The sequence below is a fragment of the Tachypleus tridentatus genome, chromosome 11 (genome assembly GCF_004210375.1).
Source record: "Tachypleus tridentatus isolate NWPU-2018 chromosome 11, ASM421037v1, whole genome shotgun sequence".
Classification (NCBI taxonomy): domain Eukaryota; kingdom Metazoa; phylum Arthropoda; class Merostomata; order Xiphosura; family Limulidae; genus Tachypleus; species Tachypleus tridentatus.
In genome coordinates this window covers 98,379,096-98,401,572 of record NC_134835.1, presented here as the reverse complement: position 1 = coordinate 98,401,572, position 22,477 = coordinate 98,379,096, and the positions used below count along the sequence as shown (strand labels likewise).

Below are 22,477 nucleotides of genomic sequence, written 5' to 3'. Positions count from 1 at the left end.
CAACATTTAGAATAAACTTATATTAAAACACAACATTCCAGTAAACACCAATTTTTATTAAAAAACCAGGTACAAAACTATGGTCCATACTATGTAAAAACTACACTGACAAAGACAACACCAACATTATTTATAAAATATAATGCAACAATTGTCACGACTTCTATATTGGAGAAACAAGCAGGAAAATGGAAACCAGATTCCAAGAACACAAAAAACACCTCACGTTTTTGAACACTGCAAATCAAATAAACACAACATAACAATATAAAACACTAACACATTAAATAGGGAAACAAACATAAACAAATGCAAAATCAAAGAAGCCTTACTTGTTCAAGAACTCAAACCAAAATTGAAACAATCTAAAGGAACACCTTTATACCTACACTAATTAATAACCTAACATCTAACTGCAACGCTTCTACAATCCCGTATTCGCTTATGCTCTCCACCCTAAGACATGTGCCCAGCAATGGTCAGTTGGGAACACTCTTTGTTAACAAGAAGATGACTTAAGAAAGTCGAAACGTTGTTTTGTATTTTATTTTGATTAAAGTTTTAATACCAGTACCAACTGTCTTGAGAATACATTTGTACCTCAAGCTGGTTTCTCGTTATCATGAATAAACTACAGTTTAATTATACGATATTGTGAAAGCAAATATAACAGCTTTTCAATTAATTCTCTGCCGTCGTTTAATTTCTGCACATTCTGAACCATTTTACTGTGTAGGATTAAAGAAAAATTAAAAGGTTTACTTAAATATCTCTTAGTGTTTGGAATTTAATCATTACAAATATGTAAAATTGATATGCATTTGTATTTAAATTTGCAAGGTGAAAAGCTCAAATACTTTGAATTTGAAAATATTTTCATTGCTTTCAATAAAATGAAGTAAAAGGTATGTTTTCTCTAACAGTAAGAAATTTTCAAAATCATCAAAATTTTGTTCATGAATAAGAGTTTCTTCTTTCTGGAGGTAAATTAAGAATTACCAAATTAATATGTTTAAACATTAGTGGTCAAAATATTATTGATTAAACGCCATGACTGGATGTTCATTTTAACTATTTAATATATGATATGATTACTGCCATACGAGTAAATAACTGTTTTTTCTAAGTAAGAAACCAAACTAGTAAAGTAGGTAAATCGTAGGTAACTGAAGATAGAGTAGGAATTCTTCTATGCACAGCCATCTAACATTCTTCCGTTGATTTTTGTGAAATTTCTTCTTATTCTTCTATTCGTTTGTTTGTTTTTATCGATGTTCTACGTATGGTACAGTTTAACCGTATAAAAATCTCATAACCCGAGCGTTTTCAAAAGGCAGTTTATTTTGAATTTCGCGCAAAGCTACTCGAGGGCTAGATGCGCCAACCGTTTCTAATTTAGAGGTGTAAGGCAGTCATCACCACCCACCGCTTACTCTTGGGTTATCCATTACCAACGAACAGTAAAATTGACCGTTACATTATATGCTCCACGACTGAAAGGGTGAGCATGTTTGGGGTGAATGGATTTCGAACCCACGATACTCGGATTACGACTCGAATGCCTTAACCAAATGGCCATGCCGGACCGACGATATTCTTGACTTATAGAAATAAAAGTTCTCTTTTCTTTTCCATGGAATGCATAAGTTTGATCTCCAGATAGCGCGAAAGTATATTTGGCCTTGGAATCAATACCAAGCTTTAAAAAAAAAAAAGGAAAAGAAAAAAATTATGTTTGTTACCGGTGGAAATGTATGGAATTAAAGTTTTTAAAATTGCATTCTTGAAGAATATTTTAAAGCTGTTATACGACATTCCACGATTAAGTGATATGACTACTTGGCGACATACTTAATTTAAATGTTTAAAGTTTATGAAATGGTATTAGCTCAATTTATTAATACAAAAAAGAAACTAAACACTTTATATGAATTTCTGTTGAACAAAAGTTTCTAAAAAATTACCTCCTTAATTTAAACTTGTTTAGTTTTTTGGCTTAATTTTTTTTCCCCTAGAATACACTTTTAAAATATCAAATTATTTTACACAGTATATATATATATATTAAATTCAGAAGGGTTTTTCCTTCAAGGAACTACATTGTACTAAAAAATAAACTGCACATACTGAGCAGATTGCCTTTCTTCTTATTAACAGTTCTAAATGATTATGTCATTTAGGGCCTTTCAAATTTATATTAAGGTACTTACGTTTGTCTTTATCTCGAGCTTAATCTACCAAACAAATTTAATTCAAATATTTCTAATAGTTTGACTTTTTGCGAAGAATCTCAATTCGAAATGACTTTCATTTCGTTTGATTGTTGTTAAACGCAAAGCTGCACAATAGACTGTTTGTACTATGATTACCATGGGTATAGAAATAAGGTTTTTAATGTCATAAGCCTGCATACTTAAAGCTGAGCCACTAGGGGTAAATGCATAAGTTAAATAATCAAGTAAGTAATTCTACTGAAACAAACCTTGAATAAATACGGAACATATAATAAAAACTATTCTACTTAGAAAACCAAAGGTGTTATAGATTTTAGCTTATATTGATTATGCATGGTATTACATAATGTAATAATTTCTAATAGCTTAAAACTGAGTTAAACTGTAATTTAGATTCAAAATTTAAATAAATGTTGATACTCACGATACTTGCCAACAAGATTGATACACACAGTTTTATTTTTAAATACAAATTTATTTTAATATACAAAGAATAATACAATTTATAATAATGGTTATTACAAATAATGTTTTATATAAAAGTTCTTCAAACTTACAAACAATATTGAACCTTCGATCAGGTCTGGAACTTTCTCGATATCTTAACGAAGGTACACGATGATCAAACTAACTCTGTGTTGGTGTAGATAAACTCCACTTAAGAGGGAGCTTCGTTCTTTGCAGATCACACGTCGAGATTTTCACCGCTGAAGTTATATAATGTCTTCGTAAAAATAGTAATGCCTGATGTAAATCCACTGAAGCAAAATGGTTTGTAATTTTCTAAATCTAAAATCATTCCTGGTCAGATATTTGAAGTTTATAACTAATAAGCATTAATTATAGTTATAGCTTTTGAGGCTTATAATACACCAATAGCATATACTGTCTTTTGGCACGGCGCTTTCATTATATTCATAAGTGTGAGAAGAGTTTCTCGAAACTTCAGCTTAAGCAACAACATTGACGATACACCAGTGTTTACGTACACAAACATATTTATGATTTTTACATCCGAGAATCTTCTACAACTTTAGTAAATAGGCGGAAGTTTTACAATACAGATTTAACAGTATAAGTTACGTACTTTTCTAAATATGAATTTAACTGAAACAAACATCGATATTAAAATAGATGTATAAAAGCATATCCGTCACAATCTTTGTCTTGTAGTTATCGTACTGTGCTACAGCAAGGAAAGTACAACATTGAAACAGATGGTATAGGGAAAAATATGCGTGGTTCGTTTATTTCTGTGCGCGTTATAGGTGCTACATTCAATCTTGCAACTAAACTAAGAGTAACTATATAGCTGGCGCGTGTTGCTTTCTCTCTCTGTTTAGTTATCAGTTCTAAGTTAAGGAAGGTTATGAGTGAGCTTCGGTGTCTCTGACCTAAACTTATAGTTTATGTGTCGTTTTTTTTTTTTGTTTGGAAATTTCGCACAAAGCTACTCGAGGGCTATCTGTGCTAGCCGTCCCTAATTTAGCAGTGTAAGACTAGAGGGAAGGCAGCTAGTCATCACCACCCACCGCCAACTCTTGGGCTACTCTTTACCAACGAATAGTGGGATTGACCGTCACATTATTGGGAGGGCGAGCATGTTTAGCGCGACGCGGGCGCGAACCCGCGACCCTCGGATTACGAGTCGCACGCCTTACGCGCTAGGCCATGCCGGGCCTTATGTGTCGTATAAGATGACGTTGTTATTTCAAATACACAAAGTTATTTTAAGATAAAACATCAGACGTCACGTTTAAGCACCTCTCTAATGACAATCAGCTAAAACATTAAAGTAGTAATTATATGGATTTGTCAAATCTGATAGATAAATACTTTTTTTATTATTATTTGGTATGGTGAGAATAGCATATTAAAAACTACAAGTTATTTTACTAAAACTCTGAAAAAGTTGAAAATAACATATGAAAGTATACTCAGCTGAAAATATGCAAAAATGATATAAATACAATATAATAAATGAAATTACACCTTATAGCACAAATTGGAAATTTACTACGAGTTTAGTATATAATTCACAGACCTTGTTATGAACTGTTTAGCATAAAAACTAAGGCAGAATGTAACACTTTTGATATTTAACGTGCATGGAAATTTGGTGTATGTGAATAGCCATATAAAATATTTTGTAAATTTAACTTTATCAACGTCAAGTGCAACAAAACAAGAAACAAAGAAAAGACATAAAATATTCCAAATCGATCCTTTGGTGAAGATGAGGTAAGAAAAAGAAAAAGTGGTTACCTTAGAGACACCGAAATGCAAACACAATATCGCCTGCGGAAATACAATTACTATTTCAGAACATGCAAATATCGTCAACTACTCCCATGAGTGCATTCTTAAAAGAATAACATTAGAACGAAACTTTACGCCATAAACTCAGAATACACAATTAACAAAGCTTTCACATTTTCATTCGGCAACACCACAGCGTATAAGATTAATTAAAGATATAATTGCTTTTATACAGATGTAGGATCCCTTTAAGTATATTGCAAATGAGCATGTGAAATTTTGTTTTTCTTTTTACTTAAATATAACTGTACCCGTCTTATTTGCAAATGACTTGTGGTTGTATCTTCACTCTACTGTTAATTATAATAGCTTTACTCTCTCAAGTGTTTTATATTCGCTCACCGTTATAGTTTTAGAAGGTTCATCCTCACTCAGCTTCACTTTCACTTTCACTCGATTAATTATTGTAACAGACTTGTCTTCCATTGTCTGTAGCAAATTTATATTTACTTAACTTGAAATCTTATTTACATTCTAACAGGCCTGTATTATTTTGTTATGGCATTTAAGTAGTATAAACTTAGTAAATGGAGAATTGTTTGTTTGTTTTACGTTTCTTTGAAGTTGAGCACAAAACTGCGCAATGGGCTTATCTGTGTCACGGCCACCACAGGTATCAAAACACGGTTTCTAGCGGGTGAGTCTACAGACATACCGCTCTGCCACTGGAAGGCAACATAGAGAAATACAGTTTAAAGTTATTTCATTAAAATTATCTTTCTCTTTTGCGCCCCAAAACAACATAAATGAAAAGGATCCTCATAATACAGTAAAGCCCTCATAATACAGTACAAGGTCGATTATCCAGTCGTACTCATAGACATTTAAGCTATCAGATATTAGTGTAAGCTCATGACGTTATATGGGCATTAAAATGTGAAAGCTACGTTCTTCTTTTCACGATGAGTTTATTTTTCTCAGACTTCCATATGCAGTTTCAACAATAGTCTACAGGTTATTTTAGTTAATTTACTATTGGTGACGGTTGCTGAAACTGTAAGGAAAGCTTGTCAAATATGTGAAATTAGAAATGTTAGTTTTATGTGTGAGTATGTATGTATGTATGTATGTTGTCATCTATACTTCAAATCAACTGTGTGGAAGTATTAAACGCTGTTGCAGAAAATTAGCTTGTATATGAAAAATCAAATAATACATTTCTAATATAAATCAAGTAACATTAAACTGTAAAGACATCTTGTTTGTTTCTTTGTTATAAGCACAGAGGAACAAAATAGATTATCTCTGCTATGTTCAACATCGCAAATATCGAAACCCGATTTTTAGAGTGGTTAGCCCTCAGGCCTCCCGCTGAGCCATCCGTGAGCTTGTAAAGATATGTCGGGTTAAATATTTGGTAACGACGAGCTTTGAAGTAGCTTTTATTCTTTGTTTTCTCTTAACCTAAGACATTGCAATACCTCATGTACATAAATAAATATATGTTTGTTTCAAAACTTCACGTAAAGATACATGATCTATTATTATTCTCTCACCGAATAGACGGACCGTCTCATTTATAGCACAGCCGCGACATTAAAATATTGTGGCAATATGTATACGTTTTCATCTTATCAGAAAAGTAATGACTGGCAAATACTTATATTTAGTTAATTTTTGTTGTTGTTTTTTTATTTCGCACAAAGCTACTCGAGGACTATCTGCGCAAATCATCCTTGGTATATTGATGTGTTTGTGTGTGTATGAAGATAAACCTGTTACTGCTAGGCTCAACTCTACCTCATGACGGACATAAGTAGTATAAAATGAGAAAATAACGATAGCTAAAATATTTAAGTAAATTTCAAAAGACTCGGGGGTTTTCGAATACTTGAATATTCTTCTTCAGGAACAAATACCATTTTACTTTAGTTTTATATTCTTTCACTTGCCCTATAAACTTCATATTATTATTGCTTGTTCTTTACAGTTAAGGCCTGGCATGGCCAAGCGCGTAATACATACGATTCGTAATCCGAGGGTCGCGGGTTCGCGCCCGCGTCGCGCTAAACATGCTCGCCCTCCCAGCCGTGGGGGTGTATAATGTGACGGTCAATCCAACTATTCGTTGGTAAAAGAGTAGCCCAACAGTTGGCGGTGGGTGGTGATGACTAGCTGTCTTCCCTCTAGTCTTACACTGCTAAATTATGGACGGCTAGCACAGATAGCCCTCGAGTAGCTTTGTGCGAAATTCCAAAAACCAAAACAAAAAAAACTTTACAGTTAAAATAATAAATTTGAAAATTGTGGAAACAGCAATAAACAGGTTTGTTTGAGAACACAGTTTGTGTCGTTCTGACATAATGGGTGTTAAAATATTAGTTTTGATGTCAGTTGAGCAAACAAATGTCTTTCTAAACACCACTTTGAAAGTTCCACGAAAAACTCCGTCTTAGCTATATTATGTACTTAGAGATAAATGTTTTAAAAGGGCAGGCATGAAACACAGACTGGAGTATCTTTACCAAATTCTCGTAATGGAATATTAACAATGCACGAGCGTTTCGGAAATCAATAACAACGCTAACACATGATCCGGTTTACACCAATGAAATGCTCAACTTCATCCTAAGATAATTTCTTAGATTAATAAAATAAATTTTCTGTGTGTCTTAATACTTAAAGATTATTAACAGAAGGAACAAACTAAAGAGACTTGGTACAATCATGATAAATAATATATAAATGCCTTTTTATTGAAGTAGCTAAGTGTCTAACCATGATAAATAATAGAATACTACTTCTCCAATGAAGTAGCCTAAAGTATGACAAACCTTAATATTGCGACTGACGGTAAAAACGAATATATTGAGCACTTCCTGTTATAGTTCAACGCTAAAAGTAGGGGTTCGATTCCCCTCGGTGGTCTCAGCAGATAGCCCTATGTGGCTTTGCTATAAGAAAACAAACAAACAAACAAACTGTTATAGTTTTTGTCATGTCTAACGTTACCTAAATAATTAACTTAATTATAGGGTTTTCTCATAATCACCTTTATTTTCTCAACAAGACCTCATAAAACAATAATGTTTCCTAAATATTTCTAACGTACGTAATAACATGGCGTATTACTAAATAGTTCTACCTTTTATTTACAGTTTTACGTACAATAAGCTACAGACCGAAGCTTATCAATCACGGCGATCGATCGCTTCATATTTTAGAGGTTTTAAGTGGCTTTTCCATGATGGCAAATATTATGGTTAAAATATATAAATTGAAGGATTTTAACATTTCAATAGCTAGTAGTAGTAAATGAGAAGATGAAACAGCGAGTTACATTTAAATTCAAAAAATAAACAAATTTAATTTAGAATGAAATATCTTCTGACATTAAATGTGTTTCAAATGTTTTAAGCAAACTAACAGTTTTGAGTAATGATGTTGGTGTTTTAAAACACTAATTAATATTGCAGTACACAATTTGAACCTATTGTAATGAAACTGAAAAAAAACTATCATATTCTATTGCAAAACTCTTATTCTAAAAAGATATATCCATGGTTGGAAATCGACAGGACTGTTGGATCTTAAAATAATACGTAACTGAAAATTGAAAATTGAAACATTTATTTTATATGCCACTTTTACATACAATCCTGAACTAAAGCAAAGAAACAAGTTAACAAAGAATATATTTATTTATAGATTGTTAATAACATTATCGTAATATGTCGAAAAAACTAAAACAAGAAACTAGTAGGAAAATATTTCTTTTATATATATGTGTGTGTGTATGTGTATACTCTCACGTTTTAAACTTATTCGCTAGTAACAACTGTTCGAATAAACGCTTAAGACTGATTATTCATAAACTACTTTAGATGTTTCTCAAAATTAGATAAAATCAATTATTTGTTGTTTTACCTTTGTTATCCTGGTAATGACTATTTGAATGTTTGAATCAATGGTTAAGGTTGTTTATTCATAGAATTACAGTAGTCGTTTTTAACAACTAGATAAAATCAGTTATTTGTTGTTTTATTGTTATTATTTTTATATTCACAGTACTTCTAATTCAATTATAATTTATTATAATAAATTATCTATTTATAATGCAACAAAAATACTTCATTTCATGTTAACTTGACGCTAAATGCCTTGCATGCTTTACCTTCTTATTTCAAATCACTAATATTATTTCATTAACTTCCCAACAGGAACAAGAATGATTACAATGTTTCATAACCACTAACCAAGAAGAAGGAACATTTTTAGACATCATTGAACCAGTATGAAGGTTTCAGTTTTCCTCATATATCAAACGTTCTTGCTGTATGAGGTATTAACAGCTTTTAGCTCTCTACAGATGGTACAATCAGCCAAAAATTCTTCAAAGTTCCAGGTTACATTTGGTGTAATATTTCCTCAAACATTACTCCTCACCGTGACGAGATCTTACGACAAGAAACTTAGAGAATCTGTTGAAGCTTTCACACTCAGCAAGTACATAAAATATAAGTTTAAAAACTCCTATGAAATCACTTCGCCTCCTAGAGCAGACCTGTCTTTGAACCCAAGCCCTACTGATATACTAAAAATATTATGTAACAGTGTAGTTAAGGAAAACACAATTGCTATTCTATACTTCACCAATTCGGAGATATATGGCAGCAATACGGCATCTGTACAGTATTTACTACAACTCACAGCATATATGGGAATTCCTGTGATAGCATGGAACGCAGACAACATTGGAGTTCAACAGGTAGGGAGACCGAATCGCCAAATGTACTACAGAATTTTGACACATAAATGACGGATTTATTTTATTATGAAATAAATTATGTATACGCACAAGTACAGATCACATCATATTAAAATTTGGAAAAAAAATATTAATAACTTAATAATCATAGATCTAATAGGTTAAGCAGAATATTATGTATACGGTGTAATATTATTTGTACAGTGTAATCTTACAAAAAGTAAATAGTGAACGGATCATGGAATTATATCGAGACAATTTATTTAAAAATAATGTGGGCAGTTGTTTTGAAGAATAAGTTTCAAGATAATCCGTTAATACTGTTTGTGTGATAATCTCCTTTAAAGTATGTATACATTTATGTATTAGTGTGTTCTATGGGCTCTTCTCAAATGACTAAATATCACAACACATATAAACACACTATTCATTGTAAGTCTTTTACGTTAGTTTCGTATACACTAGATGATTTGTATGGTAATTTTCAAATATCTCCACCTCAAAACATTTCATAGCTATTCTTAAAATAAATATCGATTTCAGTTATTTCTATATACCTACTGTAATCCTCATACGCAACCCTTAAAAATGTTTATTTTAGATATTTGCACATAATAGATCAGATCAGTCTTAATGAGTATGGTTTCTCTTGCAATTCTGATACAACCTTTGAGGTCTAGAAAAAAAAATCTTTTTCGTAATATTAGTGTTATACTTGCTAAATTATAGTTAAAACAAAGGAAAACTGAACATATATCAAGTTAGCAAAGGTGGTTAATACAGATTATTTTGAAATTATTATAATGATTATCGACTGTCATATGTGAAGCTCATCTTCTGTATGACAATGTAGTGGGGTGTGGCCGCTGATGCAAGCTATGGCGCCATGAACGACGTGCTTAGCACTTACATGTTCCATTCACACGAACTCTCAATTATTTTACAGAAATATTCCACCACAAGTATTCTTATAGTTAGAACAATACACGTCACAGCCTTTTCCGAGGAAGAATATTGTAAAGCTAAATTGCTAAGTGACGTAGAACTTGAAAATTAATCAAATTATTTCATGAATTGGTTAACTAAGGTATTGATCAAAACACTGTTTGATGTACTGATCAAAGGTTGCAACGTATAAAACAAAGATTCACTCATTGGTGGGAATAAAAATCCTTAATTTTAGTAGATACGTTTATTTCTTTTAAATACATTTAGTACATCGGTTATAGAAGTAATGGGATGACATTCATTCAAGTTAAAATATTCATTTATACATACTCTAGGCGTTAAGATTTCTAGTCAACTTCATTTTTTTTATTTACTTGTACTACGTACTCTTGTAATTTAGTTGAATTAACCTAGAATGTAGTTAATAAGTTTTCAGGAAAATTGTTATCGTTAAATACTTTACAATGACATTTTTAGAAACAAGAGGGGAAGTTCTGTTTTCCAAAAGTAAGCTCACCACTGAGCAAGAAAAGAATACACAAAGCCTTTCACTATTTAGTTATACATTCTCAAAAAAATAAACTGGAAAAGTTCTGTTTGGTTACTTTTTTCAAAAATAATGTGCTTATAAGGAAATGGATACAACAGATGTTCCAGCTTCAGAAGACTGATTGGTAATTTATCAAATCATTGTTCAAAAATTATATTTCTATTAAATTTTGAAATTTACCCATGAACTCCACATTGTAGGTCATTTAGTTGTCAATAAGGTACGTGACAAAATTATGAGGCATTTCTTTTGACTAAATATTAGGCAAGATGTTTCTCAGTTTTGTAAAACTCGTCATAACTGTCAGTTTGTCAGAAACCTAACTTGAAAATTCCTGTAATATATCCCATCCTTTCAAAGAACCATTCAGTCATGTAATTGTGTTGAACCTTTACCAAAAACTCGATCAGAAAACCAGTCCTTGCTGACTATCATGTGCACATCCACTCGATTCCCTAAAGCTATTCCTTTGAAAAACATTTTTAAGGTTTTGATTATTTTTTACTTTTGTTGGCTTATCTAAAGAAATACTGACTGGTCAGGAATAAATTTTATTTGTCGAAGTTGTTTTTTACAAGTTTTTTAGCAGCTTAGTGCTAAACGCATCAAATTTTATGCATACCACCCAGAATCTTTAGAGATTCCAATATACTTTGAAAAATATGACACGGATTTACTGTCTCAATAACGAGAAGGACTGAGATGAAAAAGTTAATTTATTGTTACTTGCTGTTCATGAGTCGGATCAGGAGTTGTTCGGGTTTAGTCCATTGCAACATGTGCTTGGCTATTCAGTGCCTGGTCCTTTGAAGTTGCTGAAGGAACAATGGTTGGAAGATGACCCGCTATTACGTCCGAGATGCATCCGAAAATATTTTAACTGTTGAAAGTTTTCTGATAGTGATGACAGTTGCTTTGACTCAGACTCCCGTAAATTTAAATATACCTGAGTAATTTTGACATTCTGGCCAATCTTGATCACTTGCCTCCTGAATAAACAGTTTATTGGTAGTTTATTGATTTAATATAAATGTATGTTTCCGGTCATTATTAATCAAATGAACATCACTTCTCATGGTATACATAAAGATGACGCTTCTTCTGTAAAGCAACATCCACATCGTATGATCAAAACCGATAAAATGCGCAAATAAATATCTTATATGCTTGTGTACTTGTTCCTAAATATGATGGTTCATTTTGATACTGCACAGACTTTCAAAACGTAAAGGCTTTGACGAAGACAGTTTCCTATCTCATTCTAAGAATGAAGACTTGTATTGCCTAAATTGTAAAAGCCAGATATATCATAACTACTAAACGTGACCTACTAAACGGATACTGGGCTGCTTCTCTAGCTTACGAGGCAAAAGAAATGTCTGCTTTTTTGGTTCCTGATGGATTATACCAGTATAATGTAACGCCTTTTGAGATGAAAGTTTTTAACTAACTTTTTATTGAATAATGAATAATTTCAACATTCTCTGAAATGTTGGAATTAATATTGATGCTATTGTGGTTTCTAGTGATACCTAGGAGGAACATTTATGTGTATCGTGTAATATTTTGAGAGGCTTAAGAAAGTCAGTCTCCCTACAAATATGGCAAAAAGTGACTTTTGTAAAGCGAACGGTTTTTATTTAGATCATGTAGTAGACCACGGCCACATTTTTTCAATTCAAGCCAAAACTGATTGTATTGTAAATTTTCCAACTCATACCAACAAGAAAAAGTTAATGAGATTTTTGGAAATAACTGGTTATTACATGAAGTTTTGTAAAAAGTTTTCTGACATCACTGTACAATTAACAAACATATTGAAGAAATATCGAAACTTCAGATGGCCTGAAACATGCCAATTTATTTTTGAAAAGATGAAATCTTTATTGTGCACTTACTCTGTATTGATGGCACCTGAATTTGATAAGAGTTTCGCATTAGCTGTTGATGCCTGCGATTATGATGATGGTGCTATTCTGTTACAAAAGTATTGAATACCCTGTCTGTTATTTTTATAAAGTGTTTAATTTTCACCAAAGTAATTTTTCTACTGTGGAAAAGAAATATTGATTTTAGTGTTAGCTTTAGATCATTTTAATTACGGCAACCTAATGTCATTTACACTGATCATAACCTATTGACGTTTTTGAACCAAACTGAGGGCAAAACAAAAGACTGATAAGTCATTACAAAAGTATAACTTGAAGATAACCTATGTCAAATTGGTTAATAACATTTGTGTTGAAAACTTTCATGGCCTATGTAATTTTATTATTGATTACTTTATATACTGTTATGGTTATTAAAGTTGTATAATTCTTTCATAATGCATTATATTTAATGTAGTATTGTCAGTATATATGTATAATATCTGAGTTAAAATTGTTTAATACCATTTTTAAAAATTTTTCATAGAGAAAGGTGTGACGGTTTTACTATAAAACATTTATTTTAATATAAATGTTTAAGTTAAATTCATATTTAGAAAGGCGCGTAACTTATATTGTAGAATCTGTAGTGAGAAACTCTCGTCTATTCATTAAAGTTGTAGAAATTTCTCGAAAGTAAGAATCAACAATATATGTGCGTATGTAAGCAAGGGAGTGTTGTCAGTATTGTTGGGCAGTTTGAATTGCCTCTACTATATTGGGAGCAGGAATGCTGACTTCAAGAGGTAAGTTTCATCTTACTTACCCCAAATGCTAGTACCTTATTTCCTAATTTTTATCTTTTTATGCTTCTCTTTTTCTTATTCTTATTTTAACTTGGGAGTGTAGTCACCTTCTCACAACCGTCTGCAGGCAGCGAAAGGTGATATAGATGTGGGACGTTGTGGGCTGAGCACCCACATCTCACTCTTCTAATTTCTAGTCTAATTGTGTCTATTTCTTACGTAAAACTAGTGAATTGAGGGTTAAGACTGATAGACGGTGTATCTCCAAAACCTAGGATACATATTATAATCCCACATTGTAGCTTGTACCCGATAATCTTTTTTTTAAATTGCAGTGTATTTTTTTTGTTTTATTGTGTTTTGTTTGAGCTTAAAAATTATGGTTATAATATAATTAATCAGATATCGGTATTTGCTCTTTCTAACGCAGTCCTTCCTTATGATTTTGTTTACTTATTTAACTTTATTTAAATGTATTTATTTAATTTCACTAATATATATATATACAAAGTTATCTTCTTTAGTCACCCCTGTAACGTTTTTGTGCAAGAAAATAATCGAAATTGTGATATCTTAGTAAATTTAAAACTTGTTAAACAATTGCGGTATACTAAGTTAAGAAGTACATCCATTGTGATTGCATTCCTTTTATACCTCAAAGCCTCAAACTTATTTACATGGTATATATGCTATTTTGTGTCTATTCGTTCGGAAACAATGAAAGCATTTTAATATAAATAAAGAGCTGTTCAGATAAATAAACTAGCAAATAATTGTTTATTTATTGAAACACATTAGTCATTCCTTGGTAAGTAGAATTTCTAACAAAAAATATCGAAAAGTGAATTTTTTTCCTTTAATATTTTATTTTTGCTTTAAAGTTGTTTCTTTATTGGTTGCACTAATTTTTTCCTAAGATAAGACAAATTTAATACTTGAGAGTAGGAATTAAAAATAAGGTTCATTTTAACTTTTCTTCGTGTTTTCTGATAACACTTTGTACAAAATACGAACAACAAACTAACATAAAAATATTTTATCGTCAGTAACTAATCCACTAATCTTGTGCTTAGGGAGCTAAATTGAGAATGTTTATCACTCTTTCCCTGAATATACTGGATCAAACTATTTAAAAAATCCTTGAATATCATTAAATTTTAAATTAAAAATAAGATTTTTGTTTAAAATTTGTTTCTACTAACTTAAAACCTACTTACTAGATCACTTTGAAAATTTCAATATTACTGTGTCTCCGATCAATATATGGTATATAAATACCGTTTCAACAAAACTAATAAAAAGACATGATATTATTCTTTGGATTGTAAAACTCTTCTCAGTATTGAAACTAACATTGTTTAAGTACAATTAAGGACACTTTTATATTGTCATTTATCGCAAATACACTCAAAATTTAAAAATTGTCTTAAATTATTATGAAAGCAGCTATTAAACGTGTATCTTTATAAAAATCTAAATAAAATATTTTAAATTCTTAAAAAACTCAACATAGCTTCAACCTCTTACCTCTTACGTTATTTGATACTGGATTGTTTTAAATATATATACACAATGGATGCACATGTTGTCTGCTAGTGAAGTCCAAAGGTTTTTGATTTGACAATAACCGATGTCGCGTGTTTGTTAACTTAAATATTTTTATATCTGTATATATATTGGAAACAACATACATAAACGCAGGTTTTACTTTAAATTGAGATCAAGACTGCTGCATTATAGAAATACAACTAAAGTTATAAAAACAAATAAAACTGTTAATGTAGAGAAACATGGATTATTCATTTTCTTGTTAATATCAGCTCACATTATGAATGTCGAAGGAGACTCTCTATTGGCAACCAATAAGATTTCCTCCGTTCTAATGCTGTCATAAATTTCTGAGTAATGTTATCAATTAATATAACGTTACATTTCTGAGTTTCTTTGGGCTGAACATTCATGTTAAAATTTTTCTTCGCTGTTTAGCTTAATAGAGATATTTTTTAATGATAATAAATGAATGTATTGTCTCGTTAATTTAAACGCCATGCATTTTTTGTTTGTTTGTTGAATTTCGCGCAAAGCTACACGAGGGCTATCTGGGTAAGCCGTTCCTAATTTAGTCGTGTAAGACTAGAGGGAAGGCAGCTAGTCATCATCACCCACCGCCAACTCTTGGGCTACTCTTTTACCAACGAATAGTGGGATCGGCCGTCACATTATAAACGTCCCAACGACTGAAAGGGCGAGCATGTTTGGTGTAAAGGGGATTCGAACCTGCGACCCTCAGAGTAGGAGTTGAGCGCCTAAACCACCTGGCCATGCACCTCATGCATTTTTGTACCTGGTAGAACATTATAAAAAACTACTTCTATAACATATATTATTTTGCTACATAAAATTTATGAGAAAACTTTATAAAGAAAAAACTCAATTTCTTAAAGATTTTTGAAAATTAATCTAAAGAGTTTATTAAATCAACCGGTTGACCAAATACGTTACGTATTCACGAAATCATGTTTTAGATTTTGTATTACAATATTCAGAAGTTAATTATTGTTGTTGCTGTTGAGTATATGTATATAACTTAAAGATGGTTGATCTAAATACCAGTCAGAAGTCTTATAATTCTCACAATTTTAAGAGGTAATATTTACTAGCTCCTCTCATCAGATAGCCCGATGTGGCTTTGCTATAAGCACACACACATTTACTAGCTCCCTACTGACAACTTGGTAAACTAAACAAGTCTCACTCACAAACATTGTCTTGATAATGGAATTGTTATTCATTTCAAGTAGGCCTTATTGCTATTGTTGTAATGTGGTATAAAATTGTTTTTATTTTCTCACCTGATGCTCGTATATACACATAAAAAAATCAAAACATTTTGATCAATCAGCATTTTAGCAAACGCAATCCTTATTTCCTAAAAATAGCTTAGATCTTTGTTCATTAAGAAATCAGTTTATTAAAGGGTTTGAGTTTATAAGGTTTCAAAAATGACCCTGTTTATTGCAGGTAACTCTAGAAATGTAGAAAAGAATTGAACATTTTCACAAACTTAAATCTTCATAAAAATAAAATAAATTGTTGTCATTTTTAGATTAAAATCAAAGTGTAGACGAACCGATAATTGTATAAAGAAATCCCAATGTTTTTAAGTTTTATTACAAAACCCTTATTAAGCCAACATTCTACGGGAAAATCAGCTGATTTATGCATACGGAGAAAGATAAATGTGTCATAATTTGAAATGAATCTGGTAAAAAGTTCTCAAGTGACAGAAGTCGAAGATAAGAGTGAATTAATTCATAAAGTTTTCAACAAATTACTTGTAACAAAATAAAAGTATTTTAATAATCATTAGATAATATGTATATGGATATTTTAATCTGTTTAATAGCAATTAGTTGGTCCTTCTCGTTCTATAATAACTGCTGCAAACCTGGCATGCTGTCAGTAAGGTTTTTGGTGTAATCCACCGTGATTTCATCCCACCTACAACTCAGTTACAGTAACTGGTTTAGGGTCATGGTTAACCCTTTATTTGCTTAATTTTACCCAGCGGTTCTCATTGAGATTACCATCTGACCATGGCAATATTGTAATGTTCCTCCTTGTCTTTATAATACTGCACAATATGCACAGTGTAGAAAGTGGTATTGTCATCCTGGAATATCAAATCACTGCAAAACCTTGCCCTAGAATATGATAAGCATGTGATGCCTGTAGGAGGCGTTATTGGCTTTTTACTGGAGGATATGAAAAACAGTTTTTCCATCATGATGAATAATGCTCAAGCACATACTACACCACTTCCTATGTGTTCTCAAGACAATCTTACCTACAGACAAATTACGAACATGAAACCTACCATCAGCTTTAACAAGATGGAAACAGGACTCATATGAAAGGATAAAATGCGCCAATCTCTTAACTGTAAGTTAACATTTTGTCTTGTTCAAGTAATATGGTAACGGTAGTGAATTTTGGTTAATATCGGTTTTCAGATAGCCCGTCTTGTAAAACACTCTTGATTGATCAGTTATCTATCCATCGTTCTTCTCAATATCCTAAAACGAATGTGTTCATGCTATTCCTTTCCTAAGGTGTTGCAAGACTTATTTCGACCTTGAAGGGTTAACCTGATAAAAATACAGTCATCTCGAGTAGTATTATTTGGCGTTTATCAATATAATTTACTAGATGAACGTTTCTTGTAGTCTTATGATGTTTCACTTTATGAATGCAATATAATTGAGTACCCTACCGTTCTGGCAATGTGTTTTTTGCTTCATACCACTATTGGAAAATCAAACAGTTTAACGCTCTACGACGCATGGCACATAAAGATACATGATTCTACAGCATGTATAAAACATTGTCTGAACAAAACGTTGAACTGTTTCGGAAATGATTATACCAAACGCACAAAAAATATAACTAAATATGTAAGTGTATCTTCATAAACATATGCTCGAAACAACTTATACAACAGACCAGAATAACAACTTGCACATGTTGTCCAATCAAATGGCGCCTTTCTCTCACTACTCGATAATATAACTTGCATATTATGATGAAAGAATTATTATGCACGTAAAGCGTCCTTCGTAATAGACCTAATAGGCGGCTTCCAGTTATTGTAATATGATTTTATGTTCTATATTTCGCAAAAAATAAATCAACCCAAGAGCCGCTGTGATTTCCACCGTTGGTAATGAAGCAGAACATAGCTTCTCCAAACTCTTCCAATTATAACAGCGTTCCTGTATTTTCTTGTTACCTATGTTTCTGGAATTGCTTACAAGTCCACAAAAATAGTTCGATACACTTTATTTATGAAAAGCAAAGTAAACACATAAAACACACATCAGTTGATTTTGATGATAAATAATAATTACATAAGTTTAGTATCTTATGGAAAGGTTTTAACACTAACATGAGAAATTTAAATATAACTTGATGTAGGTCATATATTTGTAGTAAGCTGGAAAAGCAAACACATTTTCATGCAAAACAGCGCTTCTATCAGTGTAATGAAAAATAGTGGCCACTTAAACTTAATGAATATCAAGTGATTGGTTGTTCAACCTATGCTCGTCACCGAACATTATATATATATACAATGTGGTGATGGCGGACCACAGTTGCTTAAATAACATCTGATGATATAAATAGCACCATGATCGCTTTTAAGTTTATCATAACCAAACGAGTTTTATGAATTCTGTTATTTAGCGAAAGATATTTTTAGTACTGGATATATGTTTGATATATGATTACATTTTTCCTTAATTTTTCTCATAATGGCTCGGCATAGCAAGGTGGTTAAGGCGCTCGACTCGTAATTTGAGGGTCACAGGTTGAAATTCTCGTCACCCTTTCAGCCATAAGGAAGTTTTAATGTTATGGTGAATCCTACTGTTTTTTGGTAAAAGAGTATCCCAAGAGTTAGCGGTAGGTGATGATGACTAGCTGCCTTTCCTTTAGTCTTTCATTGCTAAATTACATAAGTTTAGCACACGTAACCCTCTGATTTGTTTGTTTGACTAGAAGGAAGGCAACTTGTCATCACCACACATCGCCAACTCTTGGGCTACTCTTTTACCAACGAATAGTGGGATTGCCCGTCACATTTTAACACCCCCACGGCTGAAAGGGCGAGCACATTTGGTGCGACGGAGATTCAAACCCGCGACCCTCGAAATATGAGTCGAGTGCCTTAACCACCGGAATAGCCCTCTGGTACCTTTGTGCGAATTTCAAAAACAATCACACAAATAAATTATGTCATAAACTCCTATATTCTTTAATACTAAAGTCCGACCAAACAAAAGCTGAGCGAAGAGATAACTATAGTGCTGTTAATATTAACATTCCACATAACGTATAGGTCAGTTCTCCTCCAACTCTTATTCTTACGGTATTATTTAAATAATATTAAATGTTACACATTATTGTATTATGAAGGTGCAGTTTAATCTATTTCAAATTTTTTTCTTTCAAAATTACTATAGTTGTGAGATGGATGCTTTTCTTTAGTATAAGGAATATTACCTCGTTAGTCAACATGGACCATAGAAGTAGGTCTTATCTCTGCATCCTCTGAAAATGAAGTGGCTGGTTTCTAGGAGGCAGTAAGGAAACTAAAGAGCTTACTTCTTACGTGATGGCGAGTTTACAGTTTTTGCAGTTCCATATTTATAGGATTATTTGTTGAAAAAGATTCTTGACTTCTTGCTGCAGAAGTATTCAGTTAGATTCATAAACCACAGATCTAGTGAAAAGCCAGTCAAGTATAAAATAAATCTGGGATCCAATGCCGCAGCCAAACAGAAGACACTGCGTTCCTTGTGTGAACGGTTTTCTTCAGTACTTTAGACAAAACTGAAATTATATCTGATTGCATGCTGTCAACCTGAGTCATCATCTCATAAGCACATGGTACTACATAACTGAAGATAACAATGCTCTGACCTTGGACGAATACTGTTGCCTCTTTGAAATGTGTCACTAATGTCACCAAGCAGAGTTTGATTGTGACAAGTAAATTTCAAATTACAAGTATCTGAATCATTCAACTTCTGGGGAATCTTCAATAGAGACTTTATAATCTTCATTTCTGAATTCTGTAACGTTTATGTTACGGACTTAACGCTCATCTCTCTTTCAAGTAGATTAGTTATTTGAGTTGATTTGCGAATATAAGGCATGATGGATGATGCTTTGGAAATCACTTTCAGCAGTGATCCAGTTTTTTACATGTGATTCCTAACACCAAGCTGTAGCGTACGGGAACAGCAGAGACCATGTTGAGGAAGGAATTCAGATAAATTGTCTTCTGCTGGTTTAGATTCAACCTAAATTTATCCTCTAAGTCGCTATCTGTAAATGAGCTTTCACCATCTCTCACTCTAGGTAGTATTTCAAGTTCAAATCCAGGCAAGCAGAAAGTCTGGATCATATTGAATGCGTAATCAGATATCATATATGACACCTTGTTGTTATGCTGAAGAGATTTACTATTTCGTCATACTGAGCTTTTATGGAAAATTTCTCGTGGGAACAAAGCGTGTAATGAAAGAGAAATTAACGTGCTGCGACTATAATAATGACAGTCTAGAAACCTGACGAGTACAAAAGTTGATATGTACCCTTACTATATTATGTATTCACTAAGTCACTTATATAATACGAATACTACGCCATTGAATTGGAATACGAATAATTAATTTTCCCTATTAACATAGTCGAATATAAGTACGAATACTTCCAAAACTGCATTTGAAGTAATTTGAATACGAATATCTCATGCCTGGTTGATTGTGATTTGCATTTCAGATCACATGATTGGTTATCAAATGTTAGATTTGCATAATAATATATTAATGGAAGTGATTGCCATTATTTGATCACAGTGACTTGTTTACATTTTTGTATCTATATAAAAAGTCAAATAATCTTTCAGAACGCTTTCACCCTACTGTTTATTTGGTTGTTCTTTTTTTCAGCATGTTTCGGGATCCCGGATCCTTCAGTTGGCACCTTCTATGGAACACCAAGCCGCTGCTATATTGAGCATACTGAGAAGATATCTTTGGCACCAGTTCTCCATCGTTACCACACTTATAGGTGGACATGACGATTTCGTGCGCGCCGTGAGAGATCTAGTCCTTGAGAGTACAGAATTTACGTATGTTGTTAAACACTACATAAATAAGAAAACTTTACTACGACATACTACATACGAATTTGATTTGTTTATTATAATTTACGTTGCTTTTTTTTGTGTCAAGCTATACACAAATATACCTGTCTTCTGTCTATCGCGATTATCGAAACACAATTTTTGTCGTTACAAGCACACTAAATCACCGGGAGGGCGTTATTGAATGAGGCACACAATTTGACCCAAAGTTTCTCTTTAAGCTAAGAAGATATTATAGGATTTATGATAATCCAATTATCTATATTTTTCACAATAAAAGTATAATTTACCTCATACTTAAGTCTATTTTCTCCTTTTGGTAGCTTAGTATTAAGCTTCATGGCCTGACGCCAAAATTCGTTATTAGATCTCTGCAGTGAAAATAGCATAGACAGTTCATTGCGCATCGCTGCGCTCAACAACCAGGTTATCACTAGCTAGATTTAATGACTTGCAGTGTTATTAAGACTTTTTTTTTCTGATATCCATATTTTGGTTGTCAGAAATATAATTTCTCGCTCTCTTTTTCTATGAATGTAATGTCTCCATGATGACGAGAAACCACTTGAAGTGAATATGTATTCTAAAGACGGCTGATATTGGTATTAAACTTTAATTAACATAATGTAAAGAAAAACGTTTTGACCTTCTTAGTTCAGGTTAACAAGAGTTAACAACTGATCGTTGCCAGGCACATGTGTTAGGGTCAAGAATGTAAACGGGTACGAGATTGCAGGGGACATTTCAACGAATGAAATGATTAGCAAACTTGGGAAAGATGTATTGCAGACGTTTTAAAGTAATCATTATTTGTTTCTGCTTGTATTAAATGTAACCCAGAAAAAAAGAAAAACACCAAATAATATTTTCTCTGCTGTCGTTAATAGTAATTTATTCCTATGAAGTTAAATAATTTATTCAGTGATAAACAGATAACACAATTTGGAAAAAAATGTATCGTTTTGTTTCAGCCAGTGTAATTTATTTATATTACATTATTTCTTCTACTCGTCTTTTATTTTATTATTTATTTTCACTTATGCAATTCACAAATTCATGACGTATAAAGAGTTGTGCGAGGTTTAAATATATTTTAGTGTTGTTTTTTTTCAAATAAATATTTAAGCTTCATGAGCGTGAAATTGCAAAAAAAAAACACGATAAAACCAAGCTAGGAGATAGAGAATAAAAACCTTAGAAGCTGCCCAAAGTTCGAGGTAGTTTTATAGAAACCAGAAACTGAACGGTATGGACATCATTTCTATCCATATAGTATTTCAGAGAGGGAAGGAACAGTAATTTTGGTATTATATTTATGTCTTTGCGGAAA

General features: G+C 32.2%; 1 protein-coding gene across 2 annotated transcripts in view; it reads left to right on the top strand.

Annotated features, from left to right (window-relative positions):
* LOC143232875 (glutamate receptor ionotropic, NMDA 2B-like) overlaps positions 1 to 22,477 on the top strand; it is a 90,162-nt gene that overhangs the window by 24,010 nt on the left and 43,675 nt on the right. For both annotated transcript variants that reach the window (XM_076468869.1, XM_076468868.1), the window contains exons 2-3: positions 8,714 to 9,261; positions 20,951 to 21,132. In XM_076468869.1, the coding sequence (XP_076324984.1) occupies positions 8,788 to 9,261; positions 20,951 to 21,132 (656 nt within the window). In that variant the 5' untranslated portion in view covers positions 8,714 to 8,787. The remainder of the gene's footprint in view (positions 1 to 8,713; positions 9,262 to 20,950; positions 21,133 to 22,477) is intronic.